This window comes from Saccoglossus kowalevskii, chromosome 11, assembly GCF_978046115.1.
Source record: "Saccoglossus kowalevskii chromosome 11, keSacKowa6.1, whole genome shotgun sequence".
Lineage (NCBI taxonomy): Eukaryota > Metazoa > Hemichordata > Enteropneusta > Harrimaniidae > Saccoglossus > Saccoglossus kowalevskii.
In genome coordinates, this window is record NC_140651.1 from 25,400,899 (window position 1) to 25,423,002 (window position 22,104).

A 22,104-nucleotide genomic window follows, 5' to 3' on the forward strand; every position below is an offset into this window, starting at 1 on the left:
GAGTAACCTCTCATTTCAATTATGGCGGAGACAACATCTTTCATAATTTCACGCAATTTCCGGCTTGAATAAGAGGTACGCGTCCTAATATATAGTAACGAATTATTGCGATATATTGATAGCTCAACGGGAAACAATAAATGGCGTACGAAATTATGCGACAAAAACTTGAAAGAACGGAAACTTTTTAAAGACACTAAAGATAAAGAAGCGATCGCGGTACGGTGACGTGTTCCTGGTAGGTTTAGATTCTTCCATAGTTGCTCTATGATAGATAGAGAGAATCTGTGATTCTTCCTAGTAGTTTAGATATCACTACAGTTGAATAGTTACAAAATGGTAATTTTGCATGACAATAACTTGAGCGAATAGCCTGTATTAAACGCATTTTAGCTGCCGTGTTTCCTGTTTATTCGAGATACTAGTACCTAAATCATAATACCAGTCATTGTCTTTTCTACCTCCATGCTCAGGCTCTTTTTTTCTCCTAGCTCAACAGCATCATGCCATGTAAAGAAAATACACAAGCACGACACTAAAATCGTTTTCAGTCACTAATTATTCAAGGGCACTGTTCCGTTCGACTCTGATCGAACTGAATCAAACTCTGGCAGATCTCGGCTCTCGTTCGGCTCCCGATCGTATGAACGCATTGGAGATAATCCGTGGGAGGAGAAGTAGTTCGGCTCCGATAGAATGCTGCCGTGTGAACATAGCATATGTCTTCTCATAGCAGACAATGATGTGTGCACATAAGATTAACGTCCGGTAACGTTTGTATACCTAGCAATTAAAACGCATGAATGAGGAGCATAATTGTATCACAGCACATGTGTGCATACTTGCCATATTCTTAAGGTAACTTTATTATTTTTATTTTTATTAATCATGTTACACTTGCACAGACAAGCGGTACTCACAAAGACGGAGGACAAACCTAATATACTTACAGCTTCTTCTAAAGCAGCTTTTCTCCCAAACTGACAGGTAAGTTCCGCTAATGTGTGAATAAATGGATCTAATAATTCCAGTGGTAACCTGACCATCACACCAATGGGAAATACTGTAACTAATCTATTTATAATATTAGAAATACCCAAGGCTTCGTGGTCAGCAACTTCAACACTGCATAACAAACAAAATGTGATTGAGTATTGAAAACAAAGCCATCTTTACAGCATGTCAAGCAGTTCACCTCCTCAAAATATTAATTAACCCATAAAACAAAGTTAGATTGAATCATCGGCCAATCAGAATGGTTCATTGCCCAATCAGAATGGTCTATAGTCCACCCATATTGGTTCGATCAGAAATGTATATTGGCCAATCAGAATGGTGCATTAGAAATCAATGATTGATTGGCCAATTAGTATGATATATCTACTAACCGAAATGACGAAATGGTTACACAATCCAAATAGGCAAATTGATCTGGTTCACTGGCCAATTAGGAGGATAAGCTAGTTTAGTAATATCTCTGCATGAAACTGCATTGTGAAGTGAGCTCGTAAATATACCTGTTTATAAAATGCAGAAATCCTTGTATGTAGCGGCCGAGATATTCGCACTGTGTTTTCTCATCAGGGAATATATTCCCGCTCAGTGACGCTAGTTGTGTGAGACATTGTAGCGAGTGGTGACCCATCTCAGAATTATGACGAACTTTTAAATGAAGCTGAAAACAAACACAACGTACAAATCAACATGCATGCATATTATATTTTACTTTTGATCATTTCAGAAATCATATCATGTTTTATATTATTATTTAGTTAAATCAGGTCTCCTTGAATCATATACTGCTTTTCAGTGAGAGGTCAACGCACTTTACTAGCAATCTGCAATACAGAACTATGTAATATTTTTACTTTGGAGAAATGAGGCATTTATCAAGAGGAAACAGATCAATCTTTCAACAAAGATGACTGTGATCTAGTAAGATGCATATTTACATGCTAGTAAGCTAACTGAATATCAAATCTTTGGAGATCGGACTTATAAGTGAACAACAACAATCCATCAACATCCCAGACAAACATACTAATCGCTGCATCGTTGCACAGATACAGGGATTTAACACTACAGCATAAAAGCAATGATGGCTGTGTGCTGACGTTTAAATCTAACTTACCTTAAAAAACAGATCTACTAAATTTTGATCTAAGACGGTGCCCCTCCAAGTGGCGATGGGCTTAAAAAATGTACCCTGGTTGCTGTCAAAGCTTCCAACGTTTCTTCTTAAAAGTGAGGAACACAAGTCAAGGAAAAATATTGCAATTCTTACTAACTATCCCAGGAGTGGAGTGATGTTAAAAGTACAAAGCAGTAGGAATTCATAGTAAAACATGTGGAAACTCTTATGAATAAAACTGTCAACTTTGAGGCATATTTTTCTGTCAACCAGGACAGCCTAACCTAGCAGTTAATTTCACTGCGATTAACAAAAACAATGTCCAAAATAACTGAATGCTTGAACAAGTTTCAAATCTTAGAATCTAGAATGTTTTCGAATCTAAAGCTAATAACAATTAACCCTTTCACCACCAGTTCCCTCTTTTCATCACAAAATATAGTCTGCACTTTTCTTCAAAAAATTGGGACAAAATTTTTGAGTAATAACTGAAAATTTACTCAAATTTTGTCTATCGGCTCCAAAATTAGGGTTTATTTCCACAAATATTGAAGAATATAAGAAAAAAGTGCAGAAAAATTTGGGCGAGAAAGTCAGGTGGTGAAAAGGTTAATACTGTATTTACTCTATTAGAAGTACATCTTCAATACACATTCACCTACATTTGCTTTTATTGTATATTGGATCATTAAAACAACTTTGTTTGATCATCAACACACCTGTGTTATTTATGTAATTGCATAAATAAATATGGTATATGAATTAAATAAAGATTATCTGTATATTATCAAGGAAGTGTTACAGTGAGCGCAAGATATTTACATACACCTAACTCCCACACCCGGTAGGTAATTACCGAGTGACTTTGCAACATCCCCAGACACTTTCCTAGACACTCCAATGACCATTGTAGACGCAATAAAGTTACATACACACCTACGTGACAGTTAATCAAAACACCGGACGCGGTATGCCTTTGAAGTTTGGCCACGAGGAGCGAAAGGTAGTTGGACTATTCCATTGCTTTGTAGATACAATAATCATTGCTGTGTAACACTTGGGAGAAATATAATACTAACATAAAACTTGAAATAAATATTAATAAGAAATGATAAATGTAAATTCTTTTGATTGGTATTTTGTTGAGATTTTGTCAATGGATTTATATTAATAATATTAGCGTTGTGATTGTCCAGTTCAATTTCTCACATAATGGCTGTTCCCATTGCCAGAACAATCATCGCCCAGTTAATCTTTCCCTGGAATCTTCTACTTAGTTTCACCTCCACACCGTCCCTATATACCACTTTCAAATATCCTTCAGATCTCAGACAAAATTCGATAAACTCAATGATTTTTTTGTGTAACATTCAGTCGACGAAGGCCGCTACTCCTCTTGGAACGTATCCAACCGATTTGACAGAAATGCCGCACAATCCCTTGAACCGTTGCCCTCGTTAGTCAACTTCCTCCGTCGTCGATCATTCGCAAGAGGCGAATAATCTCTATCTCAGTGTCTTCGTCTAACTAAGCTAAGTGCCTTGACATAATAGCAATAATTGTTCAAAATCAGAAACTGCATTCAAAACTAAACTGTTCTCACAAAGATAATTTAGATAATTTCATTATATGTTAGGGGCGTTTTTAAATATTAGTATTAACTAGGTTAATTATTTTTGCGAAACGTTCAAAATAGAATTTATTAAATGAACCAACATATGTATGCATGAAATAATAATGTGTCCGATAAAAAACGAGTAAAACATGATTGTTTGATAAATCTTTGACTGGACGCTTACACGTTGTAATAGTTGAACCCATCTGAAACTCTGGTCCATTGTTTTGATTAATTGTCACGTAGACGTGTATATAACTTTATTGAGTCTACAACGGCTACTGGAGTGTCTAGGAAGGTGTCTGGGGATGTTGCAAAGTCCCTCTGTAATTACCTACCTGGTGCGGGAGTTAGGTGTATGTAAATATCTTGCGCTCACTGTAATGATTGGACATTCCAGTCCTCGAGCCCAGACTTTCATATAAGCACATGTTACAATCCCAGGGACATAGAACCGGGGCTTTAAGATACACCTAGTACACAAACTTAATAATGGTGGTAGCACACTGTCAACACCCCTAGAAAATCAAATAGAATAGCCCATGATGCTACAAAAAGTAACATTATTATCGTGCATTAGAAAGCAACAGAAAAAGGATATCATTTGCGTGAGTAAAATCCCAGCTGAGTACTTGCTCACTTATGGATAAAAATCTATTAAATACAGCAGTGGTCTCCCGCGATAAAATATCATTATTTGCAAACTGATGTAATACTTGGACTGAAAATAAAAATACTCTCTTTAAATCATTGTTCTGTGAAGAAAGAAAAAGGAAATTAATAATTTCAACTTCAAAAACACACATTTTCATTTTTCTCTAAAAATGGAGCTTATCTCTAAACAAGGAGACATTATCCCTTTTCAAATCCATTACAGTGGGTTTTTTTTGACAAATTTCCAATAAAAATTAAAAAATTTTTGAATTTGTTTTCAAACATTGGTAAACCACCTTCAAAATGAATGTACCATGTTTAGGCTGTTTTAAAATATGCATGGACTTCATAAATGACACATCCTTGGGTTGTTAAAAAAGATTTTTGAATCAAGTCCCTGATGATTAAAGTGTAGAGCCTTAGCCTCATAAACTATTGATTAAATTGTCCTATACACCAAAACAAAACTGGATTATAGACAGTTGTCTATACATGTTACAATGAAGCATGGTGACAGTTTTACCTCAAATGCTTTTTTACAAGTGGCGTGGAATTCCCAGCTGAGTCCAACGTCACTGGAACGACTTGAACTTGAATATTCATTTAGAAGTGCAATTAATATGGAACACGCCACCAATTGCTGAAATAGATATGAGGAATCTTGATTATACATTGTATGTTATCTCTAAAATATCAAAAAAAAATATGTTTACCGGTAAATCAGTTCAATGACTCAATAGATCCAAGTTCAACTAAACATAGCTTTTGAAAGCAACTTAGATGGTACATGCATGTGTCCTGTAAGGCAGTGGTGTGGTGCTCAGTTTCATCATATTTGAACACTGCTATCAGTGTCATTAAGTCGCGATTTCGGCTAAGTTGCGGGTAGTTCTATTGTGTTTTGTTGACAGATTTGAAGTAAAAGAACTAATGTTTCGTTGCATTGTGTATTTAAATGGCCGTTAAAGGGCTGGAAGAGACGGGGTGTCACGTCGCGACTTTACGTACTTCTCAGTTAGTCCCCTTTGATATATACTGGTAACTCGCTACAATGAGTTGAATCCATCAATAATCAATGATCACATCAATAAAGCTGTAACGTTTCACAATAAAGAAAACATACTATAAATGAACCCCCCTTGCACGAGGTCCCTCGGTAAGTCATGACCCCCGATAAGTCAAGTTTTTTGTTTGGATCCCGACACCCGTTACTTAGCGAGGAGTCACTATATTTAATTCATAAATCAAAAGTAGAAATCAATACAGTGTTTTTTTACATACATGTATTTATTATTCAAAATAGGTTATTTCAGTTTGCACTTACCAATGAGGAATCACCACTTGCAATCAGCTCTGTGACATCGTTATATATTCCCTCACGTTCCGTAGTTTTGTGATCTACTGTGCCCCGCTTGACGATAACAGCTACCGCTTGTAAAATCTGTTCTCGAACATAACTCTGTAAACTACAGATTAATATAGTATTCATTTTAATACAAGGAAATTGAGAAAGTGGCCCATGTAGGCAATCAGAAATCACATCCATTTGGTTTAATTTAAAGAAATTTAAGACAAATGCATCAACATCTGTAAAATGTTGCAATAAAATTTGGACTATTAAATGAATGGAATTTAGAGTATTAAAACAAAAACAACTTGCATTGAGAACAAGACATTTGAGGGACCACTATTACCTGACTAATTTACAACACATTGTGCTACACTAATAGTGTTAGAGATACTTACTGTGGTTTCTGTGTAACATATCTAAGTAGAAAAGATCTCATAGATTCCACCTCGGACATATCCAGTAAAGACCATTCTCTGGCCACAGCTTCCTTAATGGTTGATGCAGCTTGGAATAAAACGTAATCAACTTTGCTGCTTTCTGTAACAAAGGGAGAAAACATTAGCTGATTTAATTTGAAATTCTAATCCATTTTGTGATGCGCTTAAAACTCATCTGAGGATAAGTGTACTACAAATATTCTTTATTAATAGTATAGATAGTACATCATCATTTGAAACTCAAACTTGACATAAAAACACACTCCCCCACAAATCTGTGTGTGAATCTATCACATATTTTACTTGGTAGATCTGATTGGATGAGCATCTAAAAATGTAGATCATGGCAATGAAAATAAAACAAAATGGCGGAATGACAAACTGACACTGAGGGCGCACTTTAAAACACACTCACTGGACAAGATCTGCCAAGGTAGTGATGGCCAATAAGCGAACCTTGGCTGGTTAAGATGTATATACAGCAAAACATACCAACATGCCAGGATATTAACAAATTTTCTTATAATAGTAAAGTGGTCAGTAGTCATACAGATAATAAACAAAGAAGTAAACCATTGAAACAATGTGAGGGTGGTTGTAATACAAAATGAGGATTAAGTTTAGGATTGATTCATTCATTGAACTACAACGTACCGAGTATGTGTTTACATGTTGCAAACGGTGATTTGGATTTCTTGAATGACAACAAGACATGTTCAGCCGAATGCCTTTGTTCAACAGTAACCATTGTTGGCGGCGCCTAGGAAAAAACATACAAAATATAGTAAATGAGTACAACAGCAACATTATTAAAGCGAGAGGGTCGTCACCTGCGCACGTGCGAGAATTGAGTCCCAAATGTCGATAACAACACATGCTAAAAATGCAAAGGCTCATGGGTAGACGCTTGTTTGTAAACAATGACGATTCCCTGCTTTAAGTACCTCAGGACAATATATAACTGAAAAACAGATATAGATTTGGTAATTACTGATGAATGGTCAAAAGTAGAAATGGACATAAGATTTGCATCTCTAATAATATATGTAAAAACTTGTGTAAGCTGTAAAAGTGATTTATTGGAAATGCCTTTTTTAGATTCATTTCGTATTCATCAACAAGTTCAAAAATAATTTGCACAAATTGTGAATCTAGTGAATTATAATAGTATACAAAAATATATAGGATGAAAACAAATGTTGGAAAAAATAACTTCACCATCAAACTCACTTTGAAACTTGATTTTAGATTTAATAACATGTTGAAAGAAAATGACATCATACAAAGCAAATACTCAGTACCGGGACACTATTGTCATACAATGCTCACATGGACAATTGAATATCAGTCGCCAGCTGACTCAGACAAATCCCCACCAGCAGAAGTTATGCAACATTACCATATTCATTCTATTATATGCTTAGGAGATATTGTCACCATGTGGCAGGTGTTGTGCTGTTAAACGATTAATTTTCTCTGCTAGCAATTTTCACAATTTGATGATTTTTATGTCATTTGTGAAGAAAAACTTTTGCGGGAGTTGTTGACACTTTGTGTTATTGAACGCTGTTGGCTGAATCACCTACAGTTCAAAATAGTCATTTTGACTGACTGGAGACTATGGTGGGTAATTGAACGTAATGATTATAAAATTTCAAGATATTCACAGACTTTATCTTTCGCAAAATTCACAGTATAAAATACAATAACAGAAAATACAGCTTTTATACCCTGGTCATTCTACGTCATTGAAACCCATGTCTATGTCAATAGTTCTGCAAACTATTTGCACTGTGAAACACTGTGTTAAACAGTGCCTATGATTATTTTCGTGATATAAATTTTCCTTGTCACTAGACAAGTATATAGTGATAGTATTAATATTATCATTATTATTACAGAAAAATTATGCATTTCTATCTAGGTACTGAGAATGTAATAAAGTTATTAAAAAGAAAAACAAAGCCACGACAATTAAAAGTATAATATAAAATATAAATAAAAAACAAAAGTTGGACAATTTTGAAAAAGTGAACTTGTGTTAACAATCAATATACCAAACTCTGCTACAGCATTGTGTTCCAGTCAATAACATTCCTGACTCCATCCAACTTTGAGAAAAATTACTTAGTGGGCGATTTGGAAATTACTGTAAAAGGATTAATTATTCACTGGGTTTTAATTTTGCTTACTAGTACTATGCTGACTTGAAAATGTGCTAAATTAAAACCCAGTGAATATGTAAAATTTAGCATAGAACACATTATCTAAATGATAACACTGTTAATTTAAAACCTACTGAATGTGCCTGAAATGGTAAATCAGCGAAATTTAAACCCAGTGAAAATTAGTGATTTACAGTACTAGTAATGTTGTGATATTAGGCAAATGCTCTACTCCTTGGGTCAAGTACATTAAGAAAATCCCCACTGGAACCAAGCAAACTTGAAGTTGTATAGGGTTGGTAGATTAATTCCAGCATATGAAATGAATGTCACCTATTTTCCCACTTTGTCCAATATCTCCTGGAGGAGGGGGCTAGAATCAGAGATGATATTGACTGGAAGTTTAGCCCTGGGTCTAATAGCTTCACTTTGTAGCCTATTTTTAAACTATTGTGGAATAGCCCTGCGTACAGTGCTGTGTGTACGGGGACGTGTTCGGTTGATAGATGGTCCCACCACAGCCCTGCGAACTTCCATAGACAAAGTCCGGGACTTAAAATGACGGCGTTTGGTGAATAATTCCTCCGGTACCTCCGCGTTTACAAGTTGTCCGTCTTTACTAGTCGCTTTTTAAAGACATTTTAGTTTCAGATAACTTTGTAACGGTTGTTACGGATAACTATTGTCATTTCAAAAGATTTCGACTGGGAAACTACTTATTTTTAACTTGCGCACCAATTACGGTGCTCTCCCGGACTTTGCCTATGGAGGTACGCAGGGCTGTGGTAGGGACATCTATCAACCGAACGCGTCCCCGTACACACAGCACTGTACGCAGGGCTAATTGTGGAACATCTCGACCATCTCGAAACCATAGTTAAACAATCAACACAAAGCCAGCGTAAAGACAAGATTGACTTTAATAGAGCTACCAGGGTTGTATCAAATGTATTTCCTGTGACGGATCTTGAGGTTCTTTCATTATTTTGTTTCTCATGCTAAGCACAACTTTCTATCGCAGATCTATCTGTCTGTGCCGTTTTGTTTGTGTTAAACGAACGACACAGATGGTTACATTGTCGGTCATTGTCACATAGTCTGGAATAGATTAGATTTCTGGAAAAATCCTTAAGTTCAGGCAATTTTATATTTAATATACTACCAGAAAACCCACACACCAGATTCAGATTTCTAATTCATAGGCCGAACACTGTATTGTCGTCACCATCAGCATCACAGGCAGCCAACAAAGCTGTCGCGAGATGATCAGCTGCGGGTAATCGATCGCCGAGCGGTACACCGGTGATGAAGTCATTTGACCAATTATGAGAAAAAGCATGATTCTATTTCAGTAACCGGAATGAGCAGATAACAATATTAACAAATTAGATTGTACGATGATACTGATATACTTACCATAATAACTTGGGCGGCATTTTCGAGTTCAGTTTGAATATTCGCCGCGGAGGCCGCCATCTTGTGTGTTTCTTTTGTTGCGCAGGCGCAGCTGATTGTCAGGTCATAGTTCAAAGGTTCCCCCATAAGCAGCCAACGAACGAACCAGACGGGAAAGTGAACTTGCCCAGTTATGACATTTTTATTGTTTTATTAAATAATGATTTTGAACTAGACAGTTTATATTATATAAACGTTGTTTTTTATTTCTACGCCAAATTATCGTAAGTAGGGAATGCTCATTTAACTTGATCAGTATTCTACAAAAATGCTATTATAGCTTGGCACGAAGCTGGAGGTGGTACCTCAATAAATATAAATAAAAACATTGAAAACAAAATATTATGGTGTAATAAATGGATACAGTTGCATAGTGAAACATTTTATTACAAGTCAAAGGTCAATTCAAACATCATATTTGTAAGCGAATGTCATTGATGACCCTGGTAATGTAAATACATTTTGGACTATAAACTTTGAACCCTACTGCGAAATTTAAAGGGCGGTGATCGATTTGTGTTGATAAACATTGATTTCCCCACAATCCAATGCGCCCTTCTAATGAAAATCACAAGTATAAAGTTTGACCTGGGCGCGACTTGCAAAAATTACTGCGGCGAAACCTTCGATACCTTCCAATCACCTAAAAATACCCAATTTAAGCTAGGTAACGTCTCAGTAGTCAAATTCGCCATCTTTGTTTATTCCATGAAACCCATACATCTCGCGCATGCGTGGCGCGACGACTACCGCCCTTTAAAATGAAAACACACTGGGGAATAAAATATTCATGATAATCAACGCGTTGCCGAAACAATGGCTCAATATACCACTGAACAACCGAATTTCACATACTTTGATGCATACATTGGTTTCTGTAATGTTAGTAAAAATCACGAAAATCTGAAAGATGTTCACCTCGTAACAACACGAGACTATTATTGGTCCCTTGTGAGTGTTTGTCACACCTTGAATAACAAATAAATTGGACAAGGTTGTTGGTATCACAAAAAGTAATTGGTCAAAAATATGGCTAAGTCCAACTATTAAACTTACCTCAGAGAGACAATTGTGCAGTTTTATATATAAATTGCTTTATCTTTCTCATAGATTAAATCTATACAAGTGGAAAATAGATGAAGAAAAATTATCTTCGTTATGTAATGTAAACAACGACAGTGAACATCTCTTCATCAATTGTAAAAGAGTAAAGAGTTTCTGAAAGCAAATAGAAACTTGTTTGGTTCAAATACACAATTGTACAGCGACTATAACTATGCCAACACTTATATTTGGAATGAATGGTTACAGTCAGCGTGAACATCTGTTGATTGTAATTGCAATGTTCACAATTTATGAAGTCGTGGCTGCTCCACAAGAGTAGTGCAAATTTTAATAGCGTTACCATATTCTTCTTTGAGCTCAAAATGAGATCGTAACAAAATTTTTTTTTGCCTTGTATTTGTTTCCAGTAAGGCCACACTGATTTAATTTTATGGATGACATCCTCTGGAGACCCCAAAACTAATGCGAGAGGGCGAGAAAAAAAATGCTGTCAAAAAAAAAATCCTGCTAAAACCACAGGACTACGGTACTGCTATTACGAATTGAACCACAGAACACAATGTATGTAAAAAACAACAAGAAGTCTTTATTTGTAGGAGACACATGTTGATATACACATCTCGTACTGTATTACTGTCACAGGTATAACCATTTCAGACAAGCTCTAGTACATGTAGTCATGATGAAGTACCTTCAGTCAAAAACACTGCATTCAAGGTACAACATGAACATCATTTTCAGTACAAGTCAAGGCGGAATGTACATATCACTACTTTATGACAATAACTAACAAAACATTGCAATGATACAGAAATGTCCTTGTTTGCTCTTCTCTACACTGTAGGGGTTAGCTTTAACCAATCTCTCGTATAGCTGTGTAAACTTCACATCTCCCTGGACGACGTCAATTGCGTACCAGTCTACAACAATCCCTCAGTTTTTCCTCTGAACTTTTATACTCACGTATCCCCGGCAACGCAATACGCATGTGCAGAAGATCATTTACGACAAAATTGGCACGTTTTTACATAGTCCAAAAAAAGTTTTACGACAAGCCGGCGCTTTGCGACAATATGAGTGCGGCAAGTTCCGGACAGAAAACCGATCTGTGGAGACTCGTCGTCGGAGATTTTTTTTTTTTTTTTTTTTGAGAACAGGCGAAAACTAATGCGCGCGTGGATGTCATCCATAAAATTAAGTCGGTGTGGCCTAATGTAAACACGTATGTGACAAAAAAATAAATGGTAGAAAAAAAAGTACGATATTTGAAGCACCCCACGGGTCTTATGTAATTGCGTGCTCTCCAAACAATCGCGGAATGGAACAGTACACGTAAATTTTATTAAAGATTTTGTTTTATTTTAAGCATAACGCATACAATTATTTTTTTAATTTGACTGTTTTATATTTATTTCGAAACAACGTATTATACTAACAGCCGAAGATGCACACTTTCGTCACTACATCCAAAACAACTTCTTTTGTTTGTTAGAAAGATATAATAAATACATTATATGAAGATATGAATAGGTGTTAAAGTTGTTTGAAACATATATAAATATATAAACAAGAATTACATGTCTGCCAAAATAAAATTGTACGGTTACCAGAATTTCCGCTGTAGCATTTATAGCCGTTAGTATTTTAAATTTCCGCCCAGTAACAATCTATTGTAAATGGATTAATTATTCACGGGGTTTTATTATAACACTACTTCAATTTTTTTTTTCTCTGATAAGAAAACTATGTGAACATGTAAAATGAAAAAATAGAATTCACTGTTTCATTGGCAGATTCGTGAACTTAAAACGCAGTTAATTTGCTCAGAATACTAAAATACCTGGTAGTTACATTTAATGCTAGTAAAATAAAAAGGTTTACAATACTTTTGGATACACATAGAATGATGTACCTTTCACAAAATAAAGAATTTTTGTTTTCATATTTTTCTCCAAATTTTGATCAAACCTATAGCTATTAGAAAACTGTGTCCATTTAGCTCGAAATTATCCAAAAACTGATAGAAAAATTCACAAAACAATACTACATGTTCCACCAAAATTTTAGTGGAAATAAATATGGCACCCAAACGGACGATTCAGTTTGAGGTTGAAAACAGCATATGAATTAGGTAATTTACATAAATTAGCATATAACTATTTAAGTCGTATTCAAAATCAAAAGGACTGTAATTAAACTTGAATGAGCTTGAGAATTTAGTTAGACACCTTGGGTATAATAATTCTGCTGGTGTTGGGACTTTTAAACATATCGCAAAAATTACAGATTAGTTGAATTAGCTAAAATAACATGCTAACTAAAAAGACATGATTTACAGTATATCAAAGGACAAGGTACAGAATAGAGTCATTTATCATTTCGCTTGCTGATATATTTAATATCGTAATATGACTTTATCATTGAACTTTGAACGATAACGGTCTGACCTGTTAGAATGATATTTTAGTAAATGTTATCGTTAAACAAATCACAATAACTTAGATGTCATCAAATCAAAATGGCGCATATTCGTATTTCTGTTCTTTTCGCTATTATTCTGGCCTTGGTATTTACGGCGTTAGCTACGAAGAGTAAGGTCTTACTCGTTTCCTTTGACGGTTTTCGGTACGATTATCTTGATGATGTCGACACGCCAAACTTCGATGCCATGAAAAACGAGGGCGTCAAGGCGGAGTATGTTACTCCAGTGTTTGTGACTCTGACTCTGCCGTCACACTTCACCATAGTAACAGGCAAGTACTGAGAGATTACGAGACGCGGCGGCCGAGTCGTATTATGACTGGGTGAAGTTTGTTATTTAAAAACATTTACATTTCGCTTCGTCTCGTTTCAAATTATGCGTGTTCAGTTATTGAAACCCAAGCACTGCATCAGCTCCGTTGACTTCAGCTGAGCTTGTCACATGTGCACCATCGTACGTTACAGGTAAGGCGTATCTATACGTATTTATAAATAAGTCGCGAGTTACAAGCATTTGGTATTGTTATGTATTTAGTTTTGACATGTGGGCTAACAGTAAAGAAATATAATTAAGCCGTATTTTTAACGTGCGAGCTAAAATTAAATGCATACAAACAAATACGCCATGTTTGTAACGCACGAGTTATTAGAAATACATATAAATATGCTCACTTTTTAATGTACGAGTTAAAATTAAATATGTTAATACTTTTAATATAAATAACTGAAAGAACTAAACCGATAAGATGTAAAACATGTCTGTAGCCGAAACCTCCGTGGCTGAAACTTCCGTTCACCGAGCTTACCTTGTACGAGTACAACAGATTGTCTACCGTCCGTCGTCCGTCGTCTGGTGTCTTCTTTCACTGTTATATTGTTGATGTGTCTATGTGTATCTTAATGGGAGGACCTCGTCGTTTATTTAAATATTACTGTTCTTGGCGAAGAGTTTTGTGATTTTTTGTCAAAAATGTTATTTTGTGTTTCGGAAAATGCTTAAAGCGGGAGGGTCGTCACCTGAGCGATGACAAATAACACATGCTAGAATCGCAAAGGCTCATGGGTAGGCGCTTTTTGTAAACAATGACACGCTATGGCCATCTGACGCATGCGCAGGTGATGACTCCCCCGCTTTAACAATACAGATGGTATTGACATGGCGACGTGTAAAAACGCGACCACATTCAAATTTATTAAGTCATACAAATATTTATTTTTTATGATGACATTATTGTCTAATAGGAGTAATCATTGTGATATTGTCGGGAATAATTTGTCTCCTTTGAGCCAGACAAGCGAAATCTGATGATCACCGTGACGGTAAAATACTATTGCTCCAGTAATTCACATACAAATATAGTTCGGCAGGTATGGCATGAGTTGACATGTGTCTGTGTTAGTGAGCCGGGTGTTTAAACTTATCACCACCACTAACTTGTAGCCGTCCGCAAAGTAGTACTTTATTTCAGCTGTCACTGGAAACATGAAATTTCTACAATAATTTGTCAGTCCTAGTATTTAACGAACAAATGTCAAAAATCACACTTTTCATAATTTTTTACACTCAGCTTATTTGAATTGTCGCGATTTTTATATTTATACGCGGTTATACAGTGGCCCATCATAGCCTAAAAGAGATAGGAGTTGCGCCCGCAGCCGACCATCAAACCAATTCGCAAGTCGTTGATTGAGGGCGCGTTACTCACACGACGATATTAGACTTGGCACATGTGCGAGACCCTTCGTTACACCTCATCTTGATGATTCATATTTACTTTTTTCATATCACATTATTTCGTTACAGGCATTTTTAGAGAGAAAAGTCATTCTGTGTATGACGTCATGATCTCGTCATTAGTTTGACCTGCAACTGAATTTCATACTTTCTGTTTTATTTTTACCGAACCTGTTTTATGAATGTCTGTGGGTCCGCAAGAATCACTAATGTAAGGAAAATATTAAACTTCGGTCTGACCTTCCCGTCACTTCCTGCTGAAACACCACAGTTTTTCGCGAAGTCGTGCGTTATCGCGCGACTTCGTGGACATTTTCTTATCTTCCCCAGTTGTTTATAAGATTAAAACGTTATCGCAAAAGTAAACCCAAGACATAGGTTAGATAAAAAAAATACTCGCCTTGCCAGTATGTTTATTAGTGGTCTGAGTATAAACTGAGTTGAAAAAAAAGTTGAAAGTTTGTGAACTTTGAAAAACGATCAAGGCGGGTATATGTATATAATCCCAAGGTAGCTGAGTGTTAAGGGCGGTAGTCGTCGCGCCACGCATGCGCGAGATATAGGGGTCCATATAAACAAAGTTGGCGACTTTGACTGTTGCGCAGATCAACGAGTACAAACTGAAACGTTATCGAAGGAGTCACCGATGGTAATTAGTGCAAGTCACGCTCAGGTAAAACCTCATAGTTGTGATTATCAATGTTTATCAACACAAATGTCGCACATGCGCAGCACGACGACTGCCGCAATTTAAGCATATATGCAAGGCAGTATTTGATACGTCGAAAACACGGTCACAAACCAACTTTCTGATTGGTCTGACTGTTAGCTGTTAGGGTTGGGTAAGGATGGGGCACTATTTTGTAAGTAGCTTCGCACCGACTCGGAAAACGGCGTTTCACACCCTACATGTACTAACTTTCAGACCTAATTTGTCGGAAGCAATCTTACGACTTTAGTGACGTGAATGTATGTATCCGATAGGTCTGTGGGCAGAGAGTCACGGAGTAATCCACAATATCATGTACGACCCGATTTACAACGAAACGCTGACTTCGGAAACCAGGAACGAATCGAAATGGTGGGACATGGGTGCAGAGCCCATATGGCAGACAGCAAGGTTTCAAAACAAAACTAGTGGGAGTTATTTTTATTACGGCGGAGACGTTGAAATTAAGGTAAGTGCGCCCCTTTTGCAACATTGTTTATAAGGACTGCGAGTGCCCTCTGTCGACGTTTATTGCACATCTTATGGTAACCAGTTTCTTACTTGCTCGTTCTAGTCCACCCATTTTTAAAAAATCACATGACAATATGTACTGTAAAAATAACTGACCATTTATAATATATGCAAGCCCATTTATACCCCCTCCCAATCACCAAGATTTAAAGAGGGAAATCACCAATCACCAGGAATTCCAATTACCTATTCACCAATCACCAGGAATTTCAATTACCTATTCACCAATCACCAGGAATTCCAATTACCTATTCACCAATCACCAGGAATTCCAATTACATATTCACCAATCACCAGGAATTCCAATTACCTATTCACCAATCACCAGGAATTCCAATTACATATTCACCAATCACCAGGAATTACAATTACATATTCACCAATGACCAGGAATTCCAATTACCTATTCACCAATCACCAGGGATTGTTGTTGAATATAAAAGCATTTATTGAAGATATTTGACATTAACTTGTCAGACCTAGTAGTTAGACATACATTTCTTAACTGATCTTTCTATCTATCTATCTATCTCCTATGTTTCTAAACTGCTGTTTTCATCATTACTGTAGTCGTCCCTTTGTGCAACAGTTTCCCCAGTTGCTTTCTGTTCAAGGGCCAACCTGCTGCCAACCTGCTTCTCTTTTTTCAGAAATTCGTGAAATGTCACTTTTTTCGTGTTATCTACTTCCTCAGTTTCTGAACCACTGTTTTCATCACTACTATATTCTATTCTCTGCTCATCATTTTTCTCAGATGTGTCCTTCTCAATAGCTGACCCGTCTGACAAATCAGGTCTCCCTCTATGCACTGTTTCACCAATTCGATTCAGTGACAATGTACCTGCCTTTACTTAGTGTTTACTTGTCAGATTGATCTTTGTCTAACAACTTTCCCATTGTCAACAGCCGAATTTCTCATTTTCTCTTGATCCTATTTTCTCATGCATACAACTGGTAATGGTTGGAGCTTTGGAATGTCTCAAAATAAAACTTGGTTTGTGGCTGGTGGATAAAACGATGAGCGATTGGTGAAGTAATAGACTGACCAATTACATGATCTTTTCAAACTTTCTTTAATCGTGTTCTCAAATGATCTGGCATACTGATACAAAATAAACAACTAAATTAAGTAAAGATGACGAAAAATAGTTTGTCAAATAAATATAATATTAAAGAAAGCTTAGAAAGAACTCTCGTGTGCTGAGTAATGGAGACACATTACAAATTAATTCAAAATTACTTGTACTTAAGATATTGATGGAAAAGCTTAAAACTAATTATGCAAATCAGATAATTAATATGAACAGATTTGGGTGTAAAACTAATAAGGTCTGTGCAATGTAACAGACCATCCATGTAACAAGTGTCATTTAAATGAGATTAGAACCCCAACAAATATACTATATTATGCTAATCAGGGAATTAATATCAACCGATTTTAACCTAAAACTAATCAGGTTTGTACATTGCACATATAGCCAAATAATGACTTTAACGCGTGATCTAGAAATGAATAGAAATCAGTAAATATGAGGGGAAGGGGGTTCATAGGTATGAAAATAATTTGCACATTAAAAATTGTTCTCAAATGAATAATTCAAAATTAATTCTAATAATATACATCCCTGTAGAACAGGAGAAAACGCTTTGACATTTTTTCCTTATCTACTATACATTATTAAAAGTGGTGAACCCTTTAATATTCCATTGGAAAACTATGACGAAATAAGGAATCGATAAACAATAGGAAAATTCAGAAGAAAACTATAATTTATCATGTAATAAAGCGTGTTAGCATTAAAAGACGTACATGAAACCTTAAGTATTTCCTAGACACACCAGCAAACCACAGGCGCTCGGAACGTTTCTTTGATAATAAAAAATTACCTAAAATAGGGTCGGCATAGTTAGTCAGTCGCCGATACATTCGCCCACCACTCATATAATAACAAGGACGGCGCCAGCGAAATTCGAAAGCCAACTGTTTAGTCAAAACCCAAGCAGTTAGCCAATTCGCTAGCGAATTTGCAAATTGGCTGCCCAATACTTCTGAGACTTGCTGATTGGTAAAAGATCACCATGCACTTCAAAGAATTGACCAATGGGAATAACTCTCTCATACTAAAAGTACACGAGTGTATAAAAAAAAAAAAAAACCCTCAGGTGTACCGATTTTAAACTATTGGTGGCGCAATTCAGCGTACAATACAGAGAACGGGAAATAAAGTCAAAGAACGCGTAACGCGAAATTAAAAGTTGCGAGAACGTATCACCGGGAATTCATTACACCCAATAACGTAGAACGAGAAATTAGCTGAGAACGCGAATCACCATGAATTAAAAATCCCGAGAACGGATCACCAGGAATTAAAAAGCCCTCATAACGGATAACGAAAAAAGTATAAAGGGGCCTGTATATGGAGCATAGACAACCGTGGACTATGATATAATGCTCACTGGACGGGGTCACATCAATGTACACAACAGATTAAAGCTGAAGCGAACTGTAAATTATTTAGCTGAACTTTAAAAAATCGTGCAGTGAATATACAAACATTACTAACACACCTTTGCGCTTTGGTAAATCTTTCATACGTCAGAACTTTACAAAACAAATTGCATCGGCCGGGAATCGAACCCGGGCCTCCCGCGTGGCAGGCGAGAATTCTACCACTGAACCACCGATGCTATATAATCGCCCATCGATAAAGAATGTTTTTATATTCTCTGAGATGATAACATTCAGATAGTTCAAGTAACACTCAGCTGGGTTGTTTTCTCATGTCACCACAAAGATAGTCCCACCTTCGTCAGAACACGCGATTTCATAATTTTAATGGTTCATACACGTAATATAACTATTTATGTTGACTGTGTGTATGTCCAGAAAATGAAAATGATCCGACTATTAAACAGCAACGCAGCTAGTATTTGTTTAGTTATATTATCGCCGTTCACTAGTTTAGAGTATGGTAACATCTCTCAAAAACATAATCTTCAATGATGAGGATTACAGATCAAATGATATTGATGGTTTGAACGGCCTTCGTATCACCCAGTCGTCATTGAAGCGCCTCGTCATTAAGGGTGTCATTTATACAAAATTTGGTTATAAATGACATAATTCGTGTTTGTTACAATGATGCAGTTCCATGGTAACATAAAATAGAATTTTTTTTTTGTGTTACTGTATCGTATTTTGAGAACTTATGGTGAGATATCGTTAACACAATGTGTTTTTAAAACAATTACACAGAGCATAGTGAATGCAAAATAGCATTTAGTGTCATTGTTTTTAAAACCCAGTCCAGACAACTCAATTCGAGACAATATTTAATTATAAATTAAACTGACAAAATAGCTACAATTAAGTTAACGAAAATACAAACATCTTTTATAGACGAATATACTGGCTACCCCTAACTTTTCTCATGTGTTTGATTCTCGGCAGATGTACCCGTCTTTTATGATGAAAACATTTCGACTTAGTTCCATTCCTTCGAGTTGCACGCGCTTTCGTTATCAACTGTATACTCATTATTTCTGCTAGGGGATATGTTCACAGTATCTGATAAAGATAAAGATTTCGTTTTAATTTTCCTAGATAAAGTGTCATCTTCTGGCACATTTTTTGTTTTCCGCCTTTTTGTTAAAGGGCGGTGGTCGTCGTGCCGCGTCCTGTTCGATATGGGACTCATAGCGACATATACAACGCGTGTCATGAAGATCGAACACGCGCTCCGCGACGACTACCGCGCGCGTTTAAAGTTATGAATCTAATATTTTATTATTTCGCATGTCATTCTATTATTATTTCTCATTCTGTTACGGTTTTCTTCATCACGCAGGGACTGTACCCTAATGTATACATCGGTCACCCTGATCCGGAAGTGCCATGGGAGAACCGTGTTGACACTGTAATGGAATGGTTGAGTGATTACGACATTGACGTCGTCACTCTCTATTTCGACGAGCCCGATCACACGGGACATTACGACGGCCCTGATTCCGACGAAAGGCGGGACATGGTCGTAAGATGCGACAACACACTGGGCTACCTACGTGACCAAATCGAAGCTCACGGACTGACTGGAGTGTTGAACGTCATCATCACGAGCGACCACGGAATGTCTGAAATCAACGACGAGATGAAGATAGAACTGTACGATTATGTCGAACCCAATGACTTGTATCATGTGACTGCCGATTACGGGCCGGTAGCGTTGATTGAACCTAAGAATGGAAAGCTGAACACGGTTTTCGACGCGCTGAAAGACGCTCACCCCAACATGACAGTGTTTATGAAAGAAGATATACCAGAGAGGTTGCATTATCGGGACCATTACAGAATATTGTCCTTATTTGCATATTCAGACAGACCGTGGGAAATAGCAACGGTAAAGTTAATTACAATATCAATGCCATGCAGTGGCGGCGGCACAGAGGGAGAGAATGTTGTGTGTGTGTGGGGGGGGGGGGTCGCAAAATCAAGCTGAAACCCTTTGTGTCAGAAGGTCTAGAATTTCAACCTTTTTCAAGGGAGAGCATGCCCCCGAGGTCCAGTTTACGCATATTGTTCATTGGCTAGGATCAAACATGTGTCAGAAGACCGAGAGTTCACAAAAGACAAGTGATGGTGGTAGGACGAACGTAGTATTAAAAGTTGTCAGTAATAAAACAACTACAGCATCAGCATATGCACATAGCTTTGAATGGGTGTACTGGCGTACACATATACCCCAAAAGTAGCATACAGATTTGCTAATTATTCTTTTGAAGCTTTATGATCGATTGTTTATTCTTCTAACGCCGCCAGTCTTTTCTGAGCTCCGTATGGTTCACGATTTGTCCACAGTTTGTTACGGAGGGAAAGTTTGACATATTTATATTTGTACTAATCGATTATTTTTACATTTGTTCCTAACAGAGATGGGAAGAAAATGGTCAAGTAGGGGGTCATGGTTTTGACAATGAAGACCTAACAATGAAGAACATATTTTTAGCAAGTGGACCAGATTTCAAGAAAGGTTTTTTGTCAAAACCGTTTGAGTCCGTAGATATTTACCCCCTCATGTGTCAGATTTTAAATTTGCAGCCCGCCCCCAACAATGGGTCACTTGATAACGTCATAGATTTACTTAATCTTGACGCCAGTGGCGTTAGTTCGAAAGAGATTTCCGGTCTTCTGACATTGGTGTGTTTGGTCATCTTTTTTAATATTTAGTTCAAAACAACATGATGTTTCAATACTATCAAAACACATTGCAATTATATAATAGTTTGTATTTTATTTCAACCTAATAGCAGTGTAATCTTGATTTTGATACAATTGCACACATAATTTTGAAGACACAGTTATGGTGACCAAATAAACATAAAAAGTTCGTAAAATTGCAAGAGTGTATATCGCAACAGCACCGTAAAATTCAAATTGTCATGTAAGTGAAAGTGAAAAATGCTTATGATTGTGTCCCATAAAAGCAAAGGCATTGTGTGCATAATATTTTATCGATATACCTGTTCAACAGTTGCTGTGCTATTGACCGAACTCTGAGACCAGGTTACGCTCTGATGTCATACTGGCAAGATAATCTGACCAATAGATCGTTTTCACATCGTTTACAGCTGGTTCATATGATATCCTCCTAACATAGGAGGCTTCAAATGAATTTTCTTCATTTTTTTATACTTGATACATGCAGGTATAAGAACAACTTAGGTCAAATAAACACGCAAATCTACCAACTTTGCAATCGCTTTGCACAACTTTGAACG

The 22,104-nt window shown here is 36.6% G+C and overlaps 2 protein-coding genes and 1 non-coding gene across 4 annotated transcripts in view; 1 reads left to right on the forward strand and 2 right to left on the reverse strand.

The window, feature by feature from the left end:
• The window catches only part of LOC100376900 (exportin-4-like), a 45,793-nt gene extending 35,951 nt beyond the window's left edge, over positions 1-9,842 (reverse strand). The window contains exons 1-9 of one of the 2 annotated variants that reach the window (XM_085505060.1): positions 9,770-9,842; positions 6,843-6,948; positions 6,147-6,288; positions 5,725-5,866; positions 4,924-5,040; positions 4,348-4,501; positions 2,132-2,244; positions 1,518-1,675; positions 951-1,074 (exon numbers count right to left, since the gene is read on the reverse strand). In XM_085505060.1, the coding sequence (XP_085361186.1) occupies positions 951-1,074; positions 1,518-1,675; positions 2,132-2,244; positions 4,348-4,501; positions 4,924-5,040; positions 5,725-5,866; positions 6,147-6,288; positions 6,843-6,948; positions 9,770-9,829 (1,116 nt within the window). In that variant the 5' untranslated portion in view covers positions 9,830-9,842. Of the gene's footprint in view, positions 1-950; positions 1,126-1,517; positions 1,676-2,131; positions 2,245-4,347; positions 4,502-4,923; positions 5,041-5,724; positions 5,867-6,146; positions 6,289-6,842; positions 6,949-9,769 lie in introns of both variants that reach the window. The other variant, XM_085505059.1, reaches the window with a different exon arrangement.
• Positions 9,843-16,111: 6,269 nt separating this feature from the next.
• On the forward strand, positions 16,112-21,720 carry LOC100377050 (ectonucleotide pyrophosphatase/phosphodiesterase family member 7-like). Its single transcript, XM_002740759.4, has 3 exons — positions 16,112-16,267; positions 20,178-20,726; positions 21,257-21,720. The coding sequence occupies exons 1-3, from the start codon at positions 16,112-16,114 to the stop codon at positions 21,551-21,553; spliced, it is 1,002 nt and encodes a 333-aa protein (XP_002740805.3). The 3' UTR covers positions 21,554-21,720.
• On the reverse strand, positions 18,947-19,017 carry TRNAG-GCC (transfer RNA glycine (anticodon GCC)). The gene has a single exon. It is a non-coding gene; the product is annotated as a tRNA-Gly (tRNA).
• Positions 21,721-22,104: the final 384 nt, after the last annotated feature.

Excerpts from the sequence above, each read along its gene's own strand:
- LOC100377050 (XM_002740759.4), top strand. The coding sequence starts at position 16,112 with ATGTACGACCCGATTTACAACGAAACGCTGACTTCGGAAACCAGGAAC. Across the intron at positions 16,268-20,177 it reads GCGGAGACGTTGAAATTAAG|GGACTGTACCCTAATGTATA; the intron begins GTAAGTGCGCCC and ends TTCATCACGCAG. Across the intron at positions 20,727-21,256 it reads GACCGTGGGAAATAGCAACG|AGATGGGAAGAAAATGGTCA; the intron begins GTAAAGTTAATT and ends TGTTCCTAACAG.